Source organism: Tachyglossus aculeatus, chromosome 5, assembly GCF_015852505.1.
Source record: "Tachyglossus aculeatus isolate mTacAcu1 chromosome 5, mTacAcu1.pri, whole genome shotgun sequence".
In the NCBI taxonomy this organism is placed as follows: Eukaryota; Metazoa; Chordata; class Mammalia; order Monotremata; family Tachyglossidae; genus Tachyglossus; species Tachyglossus aculeatus.
In genome coordinates, this window is record NC_052070.1 from 57,592,241 (window position 1) to 57,608,357 (window position 16,117).

Below are 16,117 nucleotides of genomic sequence, written 5' to 3' on the forward strand. Positions count from 1 at the left end.
TAAATACGATTGATTGATTGATTTCCACTAAGCCATGCTGCTCCTTCATTTGCAAGGCTGATCTGACTTAGCCGGATGCCACGTTGGGGACTGAAAGAAGCCTCCTCAACATTTTCCAACGTCTTCTGCCAGGTGACTTGGAATCCTGGTAGGAAGTAGCATAAGAGCTGTCTTTACCAAGCACTTAGTACATGTTCAAGCGCTTAGTACAGTGCTCTGCACACAGTAAGTGCTCAGCAAATACGACTGAATGAATGGGTATCCATTCACCCTATAGACAATTGCTCTCCCCCACTTCCAAGGCTTCTGTGTGAGAAGCAGCCTGGTTCAGTGGAAAGAGCCCGGGCTTTGGAGTCAGAGGTCCTGGGTTCAAATCCCTGCTCCGCCGACTGTCAGCTGTGTGACTTTGGGCAACTCACTTCACTTCTCTGGGCCTCAGTTACCTCATCTGGAAAATGGGGACTAAGACTGTGAGCCCTGCATGGGACAACCTGATCACCTTGTAACCTCCCTAGCGCTTAGAACAGTGCTTTGCACATAGGAAGCGCTTAATAAATGCCATCATTATTATTATTATTATTATTCACCCTACAGACAATTGCTCTCCCCCACTTCAAAGCCTTCTGTGTGAGAAGCAGCGTGGCTCCGTGGAAAGAGCTTAGGCTTTGGAGTCAGAGGTCAGGGATTCAAATCCCGCCTCCGCCAACTGTCAGCTGTGTGACTTTGGGCAACTCAACTTCTCTGTGTCTCAGTGACCTCATCTGTAAAATGGGGATTAAGACTGTGAGCCCCCCTTGGGAAAACCTGATCACCTTGTAACCTCCCTAGCGCTTAGAACAGTGCTTTGCACATAGTAAGTGCTTAATAGATGCCATTATTATTATTATCATTTAATTTCTCTGTACTTCAGTTCCCCCATCTGTAAAATGGGGATTAAGACTGTGAGCCCCACGTGGGACAACCTGATTACCTTGTATCCACCCGAGTGCTTAGAACAGTGCTTGGCACATAGTAAGCACTTAATATTATTATTAAAGACACATTTCCAAGAGGCCTTCCCTGGCTAAACCTTCCTTTCCTCTTCTCCCACCCTTCTGTCACCTTTATTCATCCTCCCCCCTCCCCCAGCCCCACGGCACTTCTGTCCATACCTGTCATTTATTTATATTGATGTCTGTCTCCCCCTCTAGACTGTAAGCTCCCTGTGGTCAGGGAATGTGTTTACCATTGTATTGTATTCTCTCAAGTGCTTAGTAAAGTGCTCTGCACACAATAAGCACTCCTTAGAACTGAGTGGCTGACTAATGGCCCAGACTCCAGGGTGTTAGCCACCAGGTCAGGGCCAGCCTGGGAATTTTCTTCCAAAGAAACCACAAGTCAGAATTTTCCCATGCAGGGCTAACTGTCTGCCTGTTAACTCTGTGCTGTTCTGGAAGGCCTTTTGGGAGGACACTTTCCTGGCATGTAGTACAGTACTCAGCAAACAGTAAGTGCTGAATATATAATAATAATAATAATAATAATAATGGCATTTATTAAGCTCTTACTATGTGCAAAGCACTGTTCTAAGCACTGGGGAGGTTACAAGGTGATCAGGTTGTCCCACAGGAGGCTCACAGTCTTAATCCCCATTTTACAGATGAGGGAACTGAGGCACAGAGAAGTTAAGTGACCTGCCCACAATCACACAGCTGACAAGTGGCGGAGCTGGGATTGGAACCCATGACCTCTGACTCCCAAGCCCGGGCTCTTTCCATTGAGCCACGCCTATTATGACTAATTAATCAATTAGTGTGCGGGGCACTTTATTAAGCACTTGGGAGAGCACAATAAGCTCGTTATTCATTCGATCATATTTATTGAGCCCTTACCGTGTGCAGAGCACTGTACTGAGCGCTTGGGAAGTCCGAGTTGGCAACATCTAGAGACGGTCCCTACCCAACAACGGACTCACAGTCTAGAAGTGGGAGACAGACAACAAAACAAGACGTGTAGACAGGTGTCAAGTCTTTCTGACCCTCTGGGACACACAAGGATCCCCAGCAGGAAGTCAAGAACGGTCCCAGCCGATTCTTCTAGAATCTTCTGGTCACAGTCTTCTAGACTGTGAGCCCATTGTTGGGTAGGGACTGTCTCTATATGTTGCCAACTTGCACTTCCCAAGCGCTTAGTACAGTGCTCTGCACACAGTAAGCGCTCAATAAATACTATTGAATGAAATACAATTTGGCGACAAATAGAGACAATCCCTATGGGCAGGGAACATGTCCACTAATTCTGTTGTACTCTCCGCAGCACTTTTTTGGGGTTCTGCACAGAGTAAGTGCTCAAAAAAACCCCCACTGATTGATTACAATAGACTACTAGAAACAGTGCTTGGCACATAGTAAGCGCTTAATATTATTATTATTATTATTATTAAAGACACAGCTCCAAGAGGCCTTCCCTGGCTAACCCCTCCTTTCCTCTTCTCCCACCCTTCTGTCACCTTTATTCACCCTCCCACCACCCCCAGCCCCAAGGCACTTCTGTCCATACCATAATAATGGTATTTGTTAAGCACTATCTATGTTCAAGGCACTGTACTACTACTAATAATAATAATGATGGCATTTATTAAGCACTTACTATGTGCAAAGCACTGTTCTAAGCGCTTGGGGAGGTTACAAGGTGATCAGGTTGTCCCACAGGGGGCTCGCAGTCTCAATTCCCATTTTACAGATGAGGTAACTGAGGCACAGAGAAGTTAAGTGACTTGCCCAAAGTCACACAGCCGACAGTTGGCAGAGCCGGGATTTGAACCCATGACCTCTGACTCCAAAGCCCGGGTTCTTTCCATTGAGCCACGCTGTACTAAGCACTGGGGTAGATACAAGCAAATCGGGTTGGACACAGTCCCTGTCCCATGGGGGGCGGAGGGTGGGTGCTCACAATCTCAAAACCCATTTTAGAAAAGAGGTAACTGAGGCACAGAGAAGTGACTTGCCCAAGGTCACACAGCTGGTAAATAGTGGAGCCGGGATTAGAACTCACGACCTTCTGATTCCCAGTCCCGTGCTCTATCCATTATGCCCTGCTGCTTCTCATTAAAACAATCAATCGTACTTATTGAGTGCTTACTGTGTGCAGAGCACTGCACTAAGCACTTGGGAGAGTGCAACACCACCATATGAGACATATTCCCTGTCCACAGTGAGCTTATAGTTTAAAGGAAATACCACTACTACTACTACTACAACGCTTGGCACATAGTAAGCGCTTAACAAATCCCATCATTACTAAATGGCCTGACAAATAACGAGTGGGATTCGCTTCCCGGGCTGGATCTGAAAACCCAGGGAGCAATGCCATCTTTCCTGGGAAGGGCAGGTCTCCTGCAAACTCCACAGCAGGAGTTTGTGAAAAAAGGAGTTTGTCCTGTGAAAAAAGGAACCCACCACCCCACCCTCCTCTCGGAAGCTGGTCCACACCTGCCCCGGCTCCAGGGGACACAAGTCCGAATGAGGAAGCGTCTGAGGGTGGGGAAGGGGAATGAGATATCAATCAATCAATCAATCAATCGTATTTATTGAGCGCTTCCTGTGTGCAGAGCACTGTACTAAGCGCTTGGGAAGTACAAGTTGGCAACATACAGAGACAGTCCCTACCCACCAGTGGGCTCACAGTCTAAAAGGGGGAGACAGAGAACAAAACCAAACATACTAACAAAATAAAATAAATAGAATAGATATGTACAAGTAAAATAAATAAATATTTATTTCAGTCTGTTCCTACTGATTCTCACTTCACTGACTTCATACCACAATCTAGCACACTCAGTTCACTCCTCTAACGCCAAGCGTACCTCAATATCATCCATCTCGCCTCCAATCGCTCACCCGCGTCCTATCTCTGGCCTTTAAGCTAGACTTCAACTGCCTCTGGACCGTAAGCTCCTTGTGGGCAGGTAACATGTCTACCAACTCTGTTTTACGGTATTATCCCAAGCGCTTAGTACAGTGCTTGCTAAATATTCATTCATTCATTCGTATTTATTGAGCGCTTACTGTGCGCAGAGCACTGTACTAAGCGCTTGGGAAGTACAAGGCGGCAACATATAGAGACAGTCCCTACCCAACAACGGGCTCACGGTCTAGAAGGGGGAGACAGACAACAAAACATGTAGACAGGTGACAAAACATGTAGACAGGTGTCTACGATTCCCCCTCCCTCCAGGCTCGCATCTCCTCCTGCCTTCAGGACATCTCCATCTGGATGTCCGCCCGCCACCTAAAGCTCAACATGTCGAAGACTGAGCTCCTTGTCTTCCCTCCCAAACCTTGTCCTCTCCCTGACTTTCCCATCTCTGTTGACGGCACTACCATCCTTCCCGTCTCACAAGCCCGCAAACTTGGTGTCATCCTCGACTCCGCTCTCTCATTCACCCCTCACATCCAAGCCATCACCAAAACCTGCCGGTCTCAGCTCCGCAACATTGCCAAGATCCGCCCTTTCCTCTCCATCCAAACCGCTACCCTGCTCATTCAAGCTCTCATCCTATCCCGTCTGGACTACTGCACCAGCCTTCTCTCTGATCTCCCATCCTCGTGTCTCTCTCCACTTCAATCCATACTTCATGCTGCTGCCCGGATTATCTTTGTCCAGAAACGCTCTGAGCATATTACTCCCCTCCTCAAAAATCTCCAGTGGCTACCAATCAATCTGCGCATCAGGCAGAAACTCCTCACCCTGGGCTTCAAGGCTGTCCATCCCCTCGCCCCCTCCTACCTCACCTCCCTTCTCTCCTTCTACTGCCCAGCCCGCACCCTCCGCTCCTCCACCGCTAATCTCCTCACTGTACCTTGTTCTCGCCTGTCCCGCCGTCGACCCCCGGCCCACGTCATCCCCCGGGCCTGGAATGCCCTCCCTCTGCCCCTCCGCCAAGCTAGCTCTCTTCCTCCCTTCAAGGCCCTGCTGAGAGCTCACCTCCTCCAGGAGGCCTTCCCAGACTGAGCCCCTTCCTTCCTCTCCCCCTCGTCCCCCTCTCCATCCCCCCATCTTACCTCCTTCCCTTCCCCACAGCACCTGTATATATGTATATACGGTTGTACATATTTATTACTCTATTTATTTATTTTACTTGTACATTTCTTTCCTATTTATTTTGTTGGTATGTTTGGTTCTGTTCTCTGTCTCCCCCTTTTAGACTGTGAGCCCACTGTTGGGTAGGGACTGTCTCTATGTGTTGCCAATTTGTACTTCCCAAGCGCTTAGTACAGTGCTCTGCACATAGTAAGCACTCAATAAATACAATTGATTGATTGATTGATTGATACTATATGCTAAGCACTGGGATAGACACAAGGTAATCAGGTTGTCCCACGTGGGGCTCACAGTCTTAATCCCCATTTTACAGATGGAGTAACTGAGGCACAGAGAAGCAAAGTGACTTGCCCAAGGTCACACAGCAGACAAATGGCAGATCTGGGATTAGAAGCCACGTCCTCTGGCTCCCAAGCCAGTGTTCATTCATTCAATCATATTTACTGAATCGTGTTCATGCCATCCTGCTTCTCATATCCAACAGACTATCACTCTCCCCACCTTCAAAGCTTTATTAAAATCCCCTCTCCTCCAAGAGGCCTTCCCTGACTAACCCAATTTCCCCTCTTCCCTCTCACATTTGTACCCTTATGCACTTGATATTCAGCCCGTCCTCAGCCCCAGAGCACTTATGACCATATCCATAATTTCTTTTATTAATAATAATAATAATGGCATTTATTAAGCGCTTACTATGTGCAAAGCACTGTTCTAAGCACTGGGGAGGTTACAAGGTGATCAGATTGTCCCAAAGGGGGCTCACGGTCTTCATCCTCATTTTACAGATGAGGGAACTGAGGCACAGAGAAGTGACTTGCCCAAAGTCACACAGCTGACAATTGGGAGAGCTGGGATTTGAACCCATGACCTCTGACGCCAAAGCCCGTGCTCTTTCCGCTGAGCCACGCTGCTTCGCTACTGTAATGTACCCTCCCAAGCTTTTTTAGTAATTGGGATAGTTGTTAAGCACTTCTAAGTGCCAAGCACTGGGGTAGGTACAAGATTATCAGTTCCCCCGTGGGGGTCACAGTCTAAGGAGGAGGAAGAACAGGTACTGAATTCCCCTGTCGGAACCAACCAGGACCTTTCTGGGCCCGAGAGAGCCTCAGTGACCCGTAGTAGAGTTCAAAACACACCTCTGATCACCCAGGTTAATGGGAAAAGTTTTTAATTTACTTTAACCAGCGTTCAAGGGAGTAACACATACACACACTCACTCCATCAGGGGCCCAATAGCAGTCTGTGGTCAAATAATAATAATAATGATGGTATTTGTTAAGCACTTACTATGTCCCCTCGTCCCCCTCTCCATCCCCCCCATCTTACCTCCTTCCCTTCCCCACAGCACCTGTATATATGTATATATGTTTGTACATATGTGTTACTCTATTTTACTTGTACATATCTATTTATTTTATTTTGTTAGTATGTTTGGTTTTGTTCTCTGTCTCCCCCTTTTAGACTGTGAGCCCACTGTTGGGTAGGGACTGTCTCTATATGTTGCCAACTTGTACTTCCCAAGTGCTTAGTAAAGTGCTCTGCACACAGTAAGTGCTCAATAAATACAATTGATGATGATGATGATGATGCAAAGCACTGTTCTAAGCACTGGGGGGGATACAAGGTGATCAGGTTGTCCCACTGGGGGCTCACAGTCTTAATCCCCATTTTACAGATGAGGGAACTCATCAAAGCCTGGGCTTTTAATGGCTGTCTTCCCCTCTAAACTGAAAGCTCCTTGCGGGGAGAGAAAATGTCTGCCAACCCTAGTACTTTCCCAAGCTCTTAGAACATTGCTCTGCAAGACAGTAAATACAATTAATCGGGTGATTTTTGGCTGGGCTAGAAATGGTCCTGATGTGTAGGAGATAACAAGTCTCCTCAAGCCCTTTCTGGCCTAAAGCCACCCCGACACAGCCCGGCCATTCCCAGCTTGTCAGAGAGGATCCAGCCCTTCCCAGGAACACAGCAAAGCTGCGGGAATATTGTGGGAGAGGCTTCCTACCCAAACAAGAAGGAGAAAGTGAGGGAATCTATTCCCACTCAGCAGTCTGCAAACCAGTGGAGAATAACAGAAAGTGTCTGTTCTATTGTACTCCCCACAGCGCTTAGTACAGCACTCTGAACACAGTAAGTGCTCAATAAATACAACTGACTGTGAGCCCACTGTTGGGTAGGGACTGTCTCTATATGTTGCCAACTTGCCCTTCCCAAGCGCTTAGTACAGTGCTCTGCACACAGTAAGCGCTCAATAAATACGATTGATTGATTGATTGACTAGAGGCCAGTGTTTTTCACCTTTACTCCGGCTCAGGGGCAGGCTAAAGTTCAGCCCCTGCCCCATGCTGGTTCTGTGACTAATTCATAATAATAATGGCATTTATTAAGTGCTTACTATGTGCAAAGCACTGTTCTAAGTGCTGGGGAGGTTATAGCATGATCAGGTTGTCCCACGTGGGGCTCACAGTCTTTATCCCCATTTTACAGATGAGGTAACTGAGGCCCAGAGAGGTGAAGTGACTTGCCCAAAGTCACACAGCTGACCGTTGGCGGAGCTGGGATTTGAACCCATGACCTCTGACTCCAAAGCCCGTGCTCTTTCCACTGAGCCACGCTGCTTCTCTGCCGCAGTTGGCACGGAAAACCACTGCAGGAGGGCCGGTAGTGACTTCTAGACTGTGAGCCCGCTGTTGGGTAGGGACCATCTCTATATGTTGCCAACTTGTACTTCCCAAGCGCTTAGTACAGTGCTCTGCACAAAGCAAGCACTCAATAAATACGATTGAATGAATGAATGAGCCCGCTGTTGGGTAGGGACCGTCTCTATATGTTGCCAACTTGTACTTCCCAAGCGCTTAGTACAGTGCTCTGCACACAGTAAGCGCTCAATACGATTGAATGAATGAATGTTGGGTAGGGACCGTCTCTATATGTTGCCAACTTGTACTTCCCAAGCGCTTAGTATAGTGCTCTGCACACAGTAAGCGCTCAATAAATACGATTGAATGAAAAATGGGGTGGGACAGGTCAGGATTATGGTGGGAGACACTGATTAATCCGGTGGGTCAGAGTTTACAGCCTGGGAAAAAGGATCAAGCACTTAGTATTCATTCATTCATTCAATCGCATTTATTGAGCACTTACTGTGTGCAGAGCACTGTACTAAGCGCTTACAGTGCTCTGCACACAGTAAGTGCTCAATAAATGAGGTTGAATGAATCTGTCCAGCCACGCCCAGAATTCTGCAAAATAATCATCATAATTATGGCTCTTGTTAATCATATTTATTGAGCGCTTACTGTGTGCAGAGCACTGTACTAAGCGCTTGGGAAGTACAAGTTGGCAACATATAGAGACAGTCCCTACCCAACAGTGGGCTCACAGTCAAGCACTTACTATGTGCCAAACACTGTTCTAGACAGTGTGCAAGTTCATCAGGTTGGGCACAGGCCCTGCCCCACTTGGGGCTCACACTCAATCCCCATTTTACAGATGAGGTTACTAAGGCCCAGAGAAGGGAAGCGACTTGTCCACGGTCACACAGCAAACAAGCAAACAATTTATTCTACTTATTTTATTTTGTTAATATGTTTTGTTTTGTTCTCTGTCTCCCCCTTCTAGACTGTGAGCCCGCTGTTGGGTCGGGACCGTCTCTAGATGTTGCCGACTTGGACTTCCCAAGAGCTTAGTCCAGTGCTCTGCACACAGTAAGCGCTCAATAAATACGATTGAATGAATGAAAGAATGAAAGTGGCAGAGCCGGGATTAGAATCCAGGTCCTTCTGACCCCTAGGCCCGTGATCTACCCACCAAGCCAAGCTGCTTCTCCAAGGAGAAGCACCATTACTCTATTTATTGATTGATTTTACTTGTACATATTTATTCTACTTATTTTATTTTGTCAATATGTTTTGTTTCGTTCTCTGTCTCCCCTCTCTAGACTGTGAGCCCACTGTTGGGTAGGGACCGTCTCTATCTGTTGCCAACTTGGACTTCCCAAGCGCTTAGTCCAGTGCTCTGCACACAGTAAGCGCTCAATAAATACGATTGAATGAATGAATGAATGAAAGTGGCAGAGCCGGGATTAGAATCCAAGTCCTTCTGACCCCTAGGCCAGTGCTCTGCACACAGTAAGCGCTCAATAAATACGATTGAATGAATGAATGAAAGGAGCTGACAGAGCCTGGAGGGTGGGCCCCTTCCAGTGAGGAGACAGACCCAGGTGAGGGGGAAAATTTTGGGATACAGATATTAGGGAATGCCGGAAGCAGCCAGCTATACAGGGAGAAGCCAGCCCCAAGCTTCACTTGAGTTTTGAGCGGTGGGGGAAGAGGAAGGAGTCATTCGGGGTTAAGACCTTGAGGAGGAAGCGTCAATCAATTGCTCAATCCATGATATTTACTGAGCACTTACTCCGCGCAGAGCACTGTACTAAACGCTCGAGTTCGACATCATCTACTCTGTGAAATGCAGCAATCAGGGGTGATTTGGGCCACGCTGCTTCTGTACGTGATGATGTTTTGTGTATATAGTAGTGATGTAGTATACAGCTATAATTCTGTTGATTCTGATAGTATTGACACTTCATCATCATCATCATCAATCGTATTTATTGAGCTCTTACTGTGTGCAGAGCACTGTACTAAGCGCTTGGGAAGTACAAATTGGCAACATATAGAGACAGTCCCTACCCAACAGTGGGCTCACAGTCTAAAAGGGGGAGACAGAGAACAAAACCAAACATACTAACAAAATAAAATAAATAGAATAGATATGTACAAGTAAAATAAATATATAAATAAATACAGTAATAAATATGTACAAACATATATACATATATACAGGTGCTATGGGGAAGGGAAGGAGGTAAGATGGGGGGATGGAGAGGGGGGCGAGGGGGAGAGGAAGGAAGGGGCTCAGTCTGGGAAGGCCTCCTGGAGGAGGTGAGCTCTCAGTAGGGCCTTGAAGGGAGGAAGAGATACTTGTCTACTTATTTTGTTGTGCGGCTCCCCCTGCTAGACTGTGAGCCCATTGTTGGGTAGGGACCGTCTCTGTGTGTTGCCGATTTGTACTTCCCAAGCGCTTAGTACAGTGCTCCACACACAGTAAGCCCTCAATAAATACCACTGAATGAATGAATGACAGGTGCACTCATTCATTCCATCATATTTATTGAGCGCTTACTGTGTGCAGAACACTTGACTAAGCGTTTGGGGAAGTACAATATAACAATAGACACATTCCCTGCCCACAATGAGCTTATAGTCTATAGCAGTGTAGAAGCAGCATTCATTCATTCAATCGTATTTATTGAGCACTTACTGTGTGCAGGGCACGGTACTAAGCGCTTGGGAAGTCCAAGTTGGCAATATATAGAGACGGTCCCTACCCAACAGTGGGCTCACAGTCTAGAAGTCCAGCACACGTACTGGATAGAGCATGGGACTGGGAGTCGGAAGGTCACGGGTTCTAATCCTACTTCTGCCACTTACCTGCTCTTGCCCTTGGGCAAGTCACTTTACTTCTCTGTGCCTCGGTGACCTCATCTGTAAAATTAGGATTGAAACAGGGCCCCACTTGGGACAGGGACTGTGTCCAACCCAATTTGCTTGTATCCACCCCAGCACTTAGTCCAGTGCCTGGCACATAGTAAGCACTTAATAAATATCATCATCATCATCATCAATCGTATTTATTGAGCGCTTACTGTGTGCAGAGCACTGGACTAAGCGCTTGGGAAGTACAAGTTGGCAACATATAGAGACAGTCCCTACCCAACAGTGGGCTCACAGTCTAGAAGGGGGAGACAGAGAACAAAACCAAACGTGCTAACAAAATAAAATAAATAGAATAGATATGTACAGGTAAAATAAATAGAGTAATAAATATGTACGAACATATATACATATATACAGGTGCTATGGGGAAGGGAAGGAGGTAAGATGGGGGGATGGAGAGGGGGAGGAGGGGATTATTATTTAGTACAGTGCTAAGCGCTTAGTACAGTGCTCTGCACACAGTAAGCGCTCAATAAATACGATTAATGATGATGATTATTATTCTCTGTACTTCGGTGACCTCCCCTGTAAAATGAGGATGGAGATTATGAGCCCCACATGGGGCAGGGACTGAGTCCAACCTGCTTTGCTTGTCTCCACCCTAGGGCTTAGAACAGTGCCTAGCACATAAGAACGGTATTTGTTAAGCGCTTACTATGTGCAAAGCACTGTTCTAAGCGCTGGGGGGGGGGGGATACAAGGTGATCAGGCTGTCCCACGTGGGGCTCCCAGTCATTGATCCCCTCCCCATCCCCCCCGCATGACCTCCTTCCCCTCCCCACAGCACCTGTATAGATCAATCAATCGTATTTATTGAGCGCTTACTATGTGCAGAGCACTGTACTAAGCGCTTGGGAAGTACAAATTGGCAACACATAGAGACAGTCCCTACCCAACAGTGGGCTCACAGTCTAAAAGAAACTTAGATGTTTGTACGGATTTATTACTCTATTTATTTATTTGTACATATTTATTCCATTTATTTTATTTTGTCAATATGTTTTGTTTTGTTTCCCAGAGCGTGGTGGGCACTCACCAGGTCCTCCAGGGTTGGCAGAGGAGGGCACGGCGAAGAGGGGGCAGCGGCAACATCTCAACGGGCGGGAGCCTCGAGCGCTGCTGCGGGAGCCTCGGCCCACCGGCCAGGGGGAGCCGCTCCCCGACCGCACCACCGCCCGCCCCAGAGGGGGGAACACGCAAAACCCCCTCTCCCTCCCGCGTCCCTCCCCGGGAAACCCCGCACCTGACCCTCGACGCCACCCTTCCTTAAATATTTTCAACCGCCGGGACGGATAAAACCCCCAGAAAGCCCCCAAATCCCCCGATTTCCCCCCCAAATTAGGAGGATCCCCCCGCCGCCGGCTGCTCATGGTACGACCCACGGCGTGGGTCCGGGAAAAAAACGGAAGGGAAGGGGGCGTGCCTCGCGTCAGCCAATCAGAGCCACGTAGCGGAGGATTTGGACCAATCAGGCGCTGCTTCATGTTACAACCTTCGGGGGCCCTGGCGGAGGGGAGGGGGGAAGAGGAGAGCCAATGAGAAGGCGAGGGAGTATTCATTCATTCATTCATTCATTCATTCATTCATTCATTCAATCGTATTTATTTACGATTGATTGATTGATTTTACTTGTACATATCTATTCTATTTCTTTCATTTTATTTTATTTTGTTAGGATGTTTGGTTTTGTTCTCCCCCTTCTAGACTGTGAGCCCACTGTTGCGTAGGGACCGTCTCTATATGTTGCCAACTTGGACTTCCCAAGCGCTTAGTACAGTGCTCTGCACACAGTAAGCGCTCAATAAATACGGTTGATTGATTTATTGATTGATTATGAGGATTTGGACCAATCAGGAGCTGCTTCATGTTGGCCCTAGTGAGAGTTCACCTCCTCCAGGAGGCCTTCCCAGACTGAGCCCCTTCCTTCCTCTCCCCCTCGTCCCCCTCTCCATCCCCCCATCTTACCTCCTTCCCTTCCCCACAGCACCTGTATATATGTATATATGTTTGTACATATTTATTACTCTATTTATTTATTTATTTATTTTACTTGTACATATCTATTCTATTTTATTTTGTTAGTATGTTTGATTTTGTTCTCTGTCTCCCCGTTTTAGAATGTGAGCCCACTGTTGGGTAGGGACTGTCTCTATATGTTGCCAATTTGTACTTCCCAAGCGCTTAGTACAGTGCTCTGCACATAGTAAGCGCTCAATAAATACGATTGATGATGATGAACCTTCGGGGGCCCTGGCGGGGGGGAAGGGGGGAGGAGGAGAGCCAATGAGAAGGCAAGGGAGTATTCATTCATTCATTCATTCATTCATTCATTCATTCATTCATTCATTCGTATTTATTAGGATTTGGGCCAATCAGGCGCTGCTTCATGTTACAACCTTCGGGGGGCCTGGGTGGGGGGGGGGGAGGAGAGCCAATGAGAAGGCGAGGGAGTATTCATTCATTCATTCATTTAATCGTATTTATTAGGATTTGGACCAATCAGGCGCTGCTTCATGTTACAAACTTCGGGGGCCTGGGGCGGGGAGGAGGAGAGCCAATGAGAAGGCGAGGGAGTATTCATTCATTCATTCCTTCAATCGTATTTATTAATGATGGCATTTTGTGAAGCGCTCACTATGTGCAAAGCACTGTTCTAAGCGCTGGGGGGGATGCAAGGTGATCAGGTTGTCCCGCATGGGGCTCACAGTCTTAATCTCATTTTACAGATGAGGGAACTGAGGCTCAGAGAAGTGAAGTGACTTGCCCAAGGTCACACAGCAGACATGTGGCAGAGCCGGGATTAGAATCCATGACCTCTGATTCCCAATAATAATCAAATGATAATGATGGCATTTATTAAGCGCTTACTATGTGTAAAGCACTGTTCTAAGCGCTGTGGGGGATACAAGGTGATCAGGTTGTCCCGCGTGGGGCTCACAGTCTTAATCTCATTTTACAGGTGAGGGAACTGAGGCTCAGAGAAGTGAAGTGACTTGCCCAAGGTCACACAGCGGACATGTGGCAGAGCCGGGATTAGAACCCATGACCTCTGACTCCCAAGCCCGGGCTCTTTCCACTGAGCCACGCTGCTACTCTGCTGCTGCTGAGCCACGCTGCTACTATTTATTGAGCGCTTACTGTGTGCGGAGCACTGGACTAAGCACTAGGGAAGTACAAGTTGGCAACATATAGAGACAGTCCCTACCCAACATTCTTTCATTCAATCGTATTTATTGAGCGCTTACTGTGTGCAGAGCACTGTACTAAGCACTTGGGAAGTACAAGTTGGCAACATATAGAGACGGTCCCTACCCAACATTCATTCATTGAATCGTATTTATTGAGCGCTTACTGTTTGCATTCATTCATTCATTCCAGCGTATTTACTGAGCGCTTACTGTGTGCAGAGCACTGTACTAAGCACTTGGGAAGGACAAGTCAGCAACATATAGAGACGGTCCCTACCCAAAAGTGGGCTCACAGTCTAGAAGGGGGAGACAGACAACGAAACAAAACATATTAACAAGATAAAATAAATAGAATAAATATGTACAACTAAAATAAATAAATAGAGTAATAAATACGTACAGGATTCCAGGCCAGTGCTCTAACCATTAGGCAATGCCCCTTCTTGTTTTTTTGTCTTCCCAGGGTGTTAATTGGCCCCCCTCCTCTCTATTCAGCCCCACCTAACAATAATAATAATAATGGCAGTTGTTAAGCGCTTACTATGTGCCCAGCACTGTTCTAAGCGCTGGGGTAGGTACAAGGTAATCAGGTTGTCCCATGAGGGGCTCACAGTCTTAATTCCCATTCTACAGATGAGGTAACTGAGGCGCAGGGACGTCAAGTGACTTGCCCAAAGTCATCCAGCTGATCAGTGGCAGAGCCGGGATTAGAACCCATGACCTCTGACTCCCAAGCCCGGGCTCTTTCCACTATGCCAAGCTGCTTCGTCTGTCTCCCGGGGAGGGGAAGGCAGGCACTGATTACACAACTGGTGCCCTGTCTCTTCTCTTTTCAGGATTTGTCATCGTCGTTGACATAATAATACAAAGTTTGGTGTTTATTAAATTCTTACTATGTGGCAAGCACTGTACGAAGTGCTGGGATAGACACAAGACAACCAGAGTAAACACAGTCCCTGACCCACATGGGGCTCACTCAGTCTAAGTGGGAGGAGCAGCAAAGGATCTTTGCTCTTTACAATTTACAAATGAGCGAACTAAAGAACAGAACAATAATAGTAAAGTTATAACTACTAAGTGCTTATTATGTGCTAAGCAATGTACTACACCCTGGGTAGACACAAAGTAATTAGGTTTGACACAGTCCCTGTCCCACACGGAGGTCCCAGTCTAAGAGGACAACAGATATTGAATCCCCATTTTACAGATGAGGAAACCGAGATACGGAGAAGTGAAGTGACTTGCCCAGAATCTCAAATCAGGGAAGTGGCAGGGACAGGATTAGAACCCATGCCCTCTTCTAGACTGTGATCCACTGTTGGGTAGGGACTGTCTCTATATGTTGCCAACTTGTGCTTCCCAACCGCTTAGTACAGTGCTCTGCACACAGTAAGCGCTCAATAAATACGATTGATTGATTGTTGGGTAGGGAACGTCTCTATATGTTGCCAACTTGGACTTCCCAAGCGCTTAGTCCAGTGCTCTGCACACAGTAAGCGCTCAATAAATACGATTGAATGAATGAATGAATGAATTTTCAGGCCTATGCTCTTTTTTCCACTGGGCCACACTCCTCTCCAGCCACTTATTGTGCACCTTCTGTGAGCTGAATCGCTATTAGTGCTTGGGGAGCTCCATTAAAAATAAAAAGTCAGGATTTTTGAAAAGGAGCCAAAACTACGGCAATCCATCAGGGGCCCCCCACATTTGCAAAGGGAGGAAGAGTCAGCAGAGGCAACTGAGAAGCAGCGTGGCTCAGTGGAAAAGAGCCCGGGCTTTGGAGTCAGAGGTCATGGGTTCAAATCCCAGCTCTGCCACTGATCAGCTGGATGACTCTGGGCAAGTCACTTCACTTCTCTGTGCCTCAGTTACCTCATCTATAAAATGGGGATGAAGAATGTGAGCCCCCCGTGGGACAACCTGATTACCTTGGAACCTCCCCAGTGCTTAGAACAGTGCTTTGCACATAGTAAGCGCTTAATAAATGCCATCATTATTATTATTATTATTATTATCATTATCCCATGAGCTCACAAAGGAACCCGCTCTGTATCCTTGGGAACTAGGAATAAGAAGGCCCGTCTCCTGCCGAGACCGCTCAGCCAGTAGCCCCCGTTCAGTGGAGACCAAACCTAAGGAGAAGCAGAGCCCCAAGCCCTGAGCCTGCTCTTGAACGCCCGGGAATGGTGGGGCCTTCATTCATTCATTCAAACATATTTATTGAACGCTTATTGTGTGCAGAGCACTGAACTAAGTGCTTGGAAAGTACAATTTGGCAACAGATAATAA

General features: G+C 47.1%; 1 protein-coding gene across 1 annotated transcript in view; it reads right to left on the reverse strand.

The window, feature by feature from the left end:
- Positions 1 to 11,748, reverse strand: part of ALDH4A1 (aldehyde dehydrogenase 4 family member A1) — a 56,787-nt gene extending 45,039 nt beyond the window's left edge. The window contains exon 1 of the mRNA XM_038746478.1: positions 11,677 to 11,748. Within this exon, the coding sequence (XP_038602406.1) occupies positions 11,677 to 11,732 (56 nt within the window). The 5' untranslated portion in view covers positions 11,733 to 11,748. The remainder of the gene's footprint in view (positions 1 to 11,676) is intronic.
- Between the last annotated feature and the right edge of the window lie 4,369 nt (positions 11,749 to 16,117).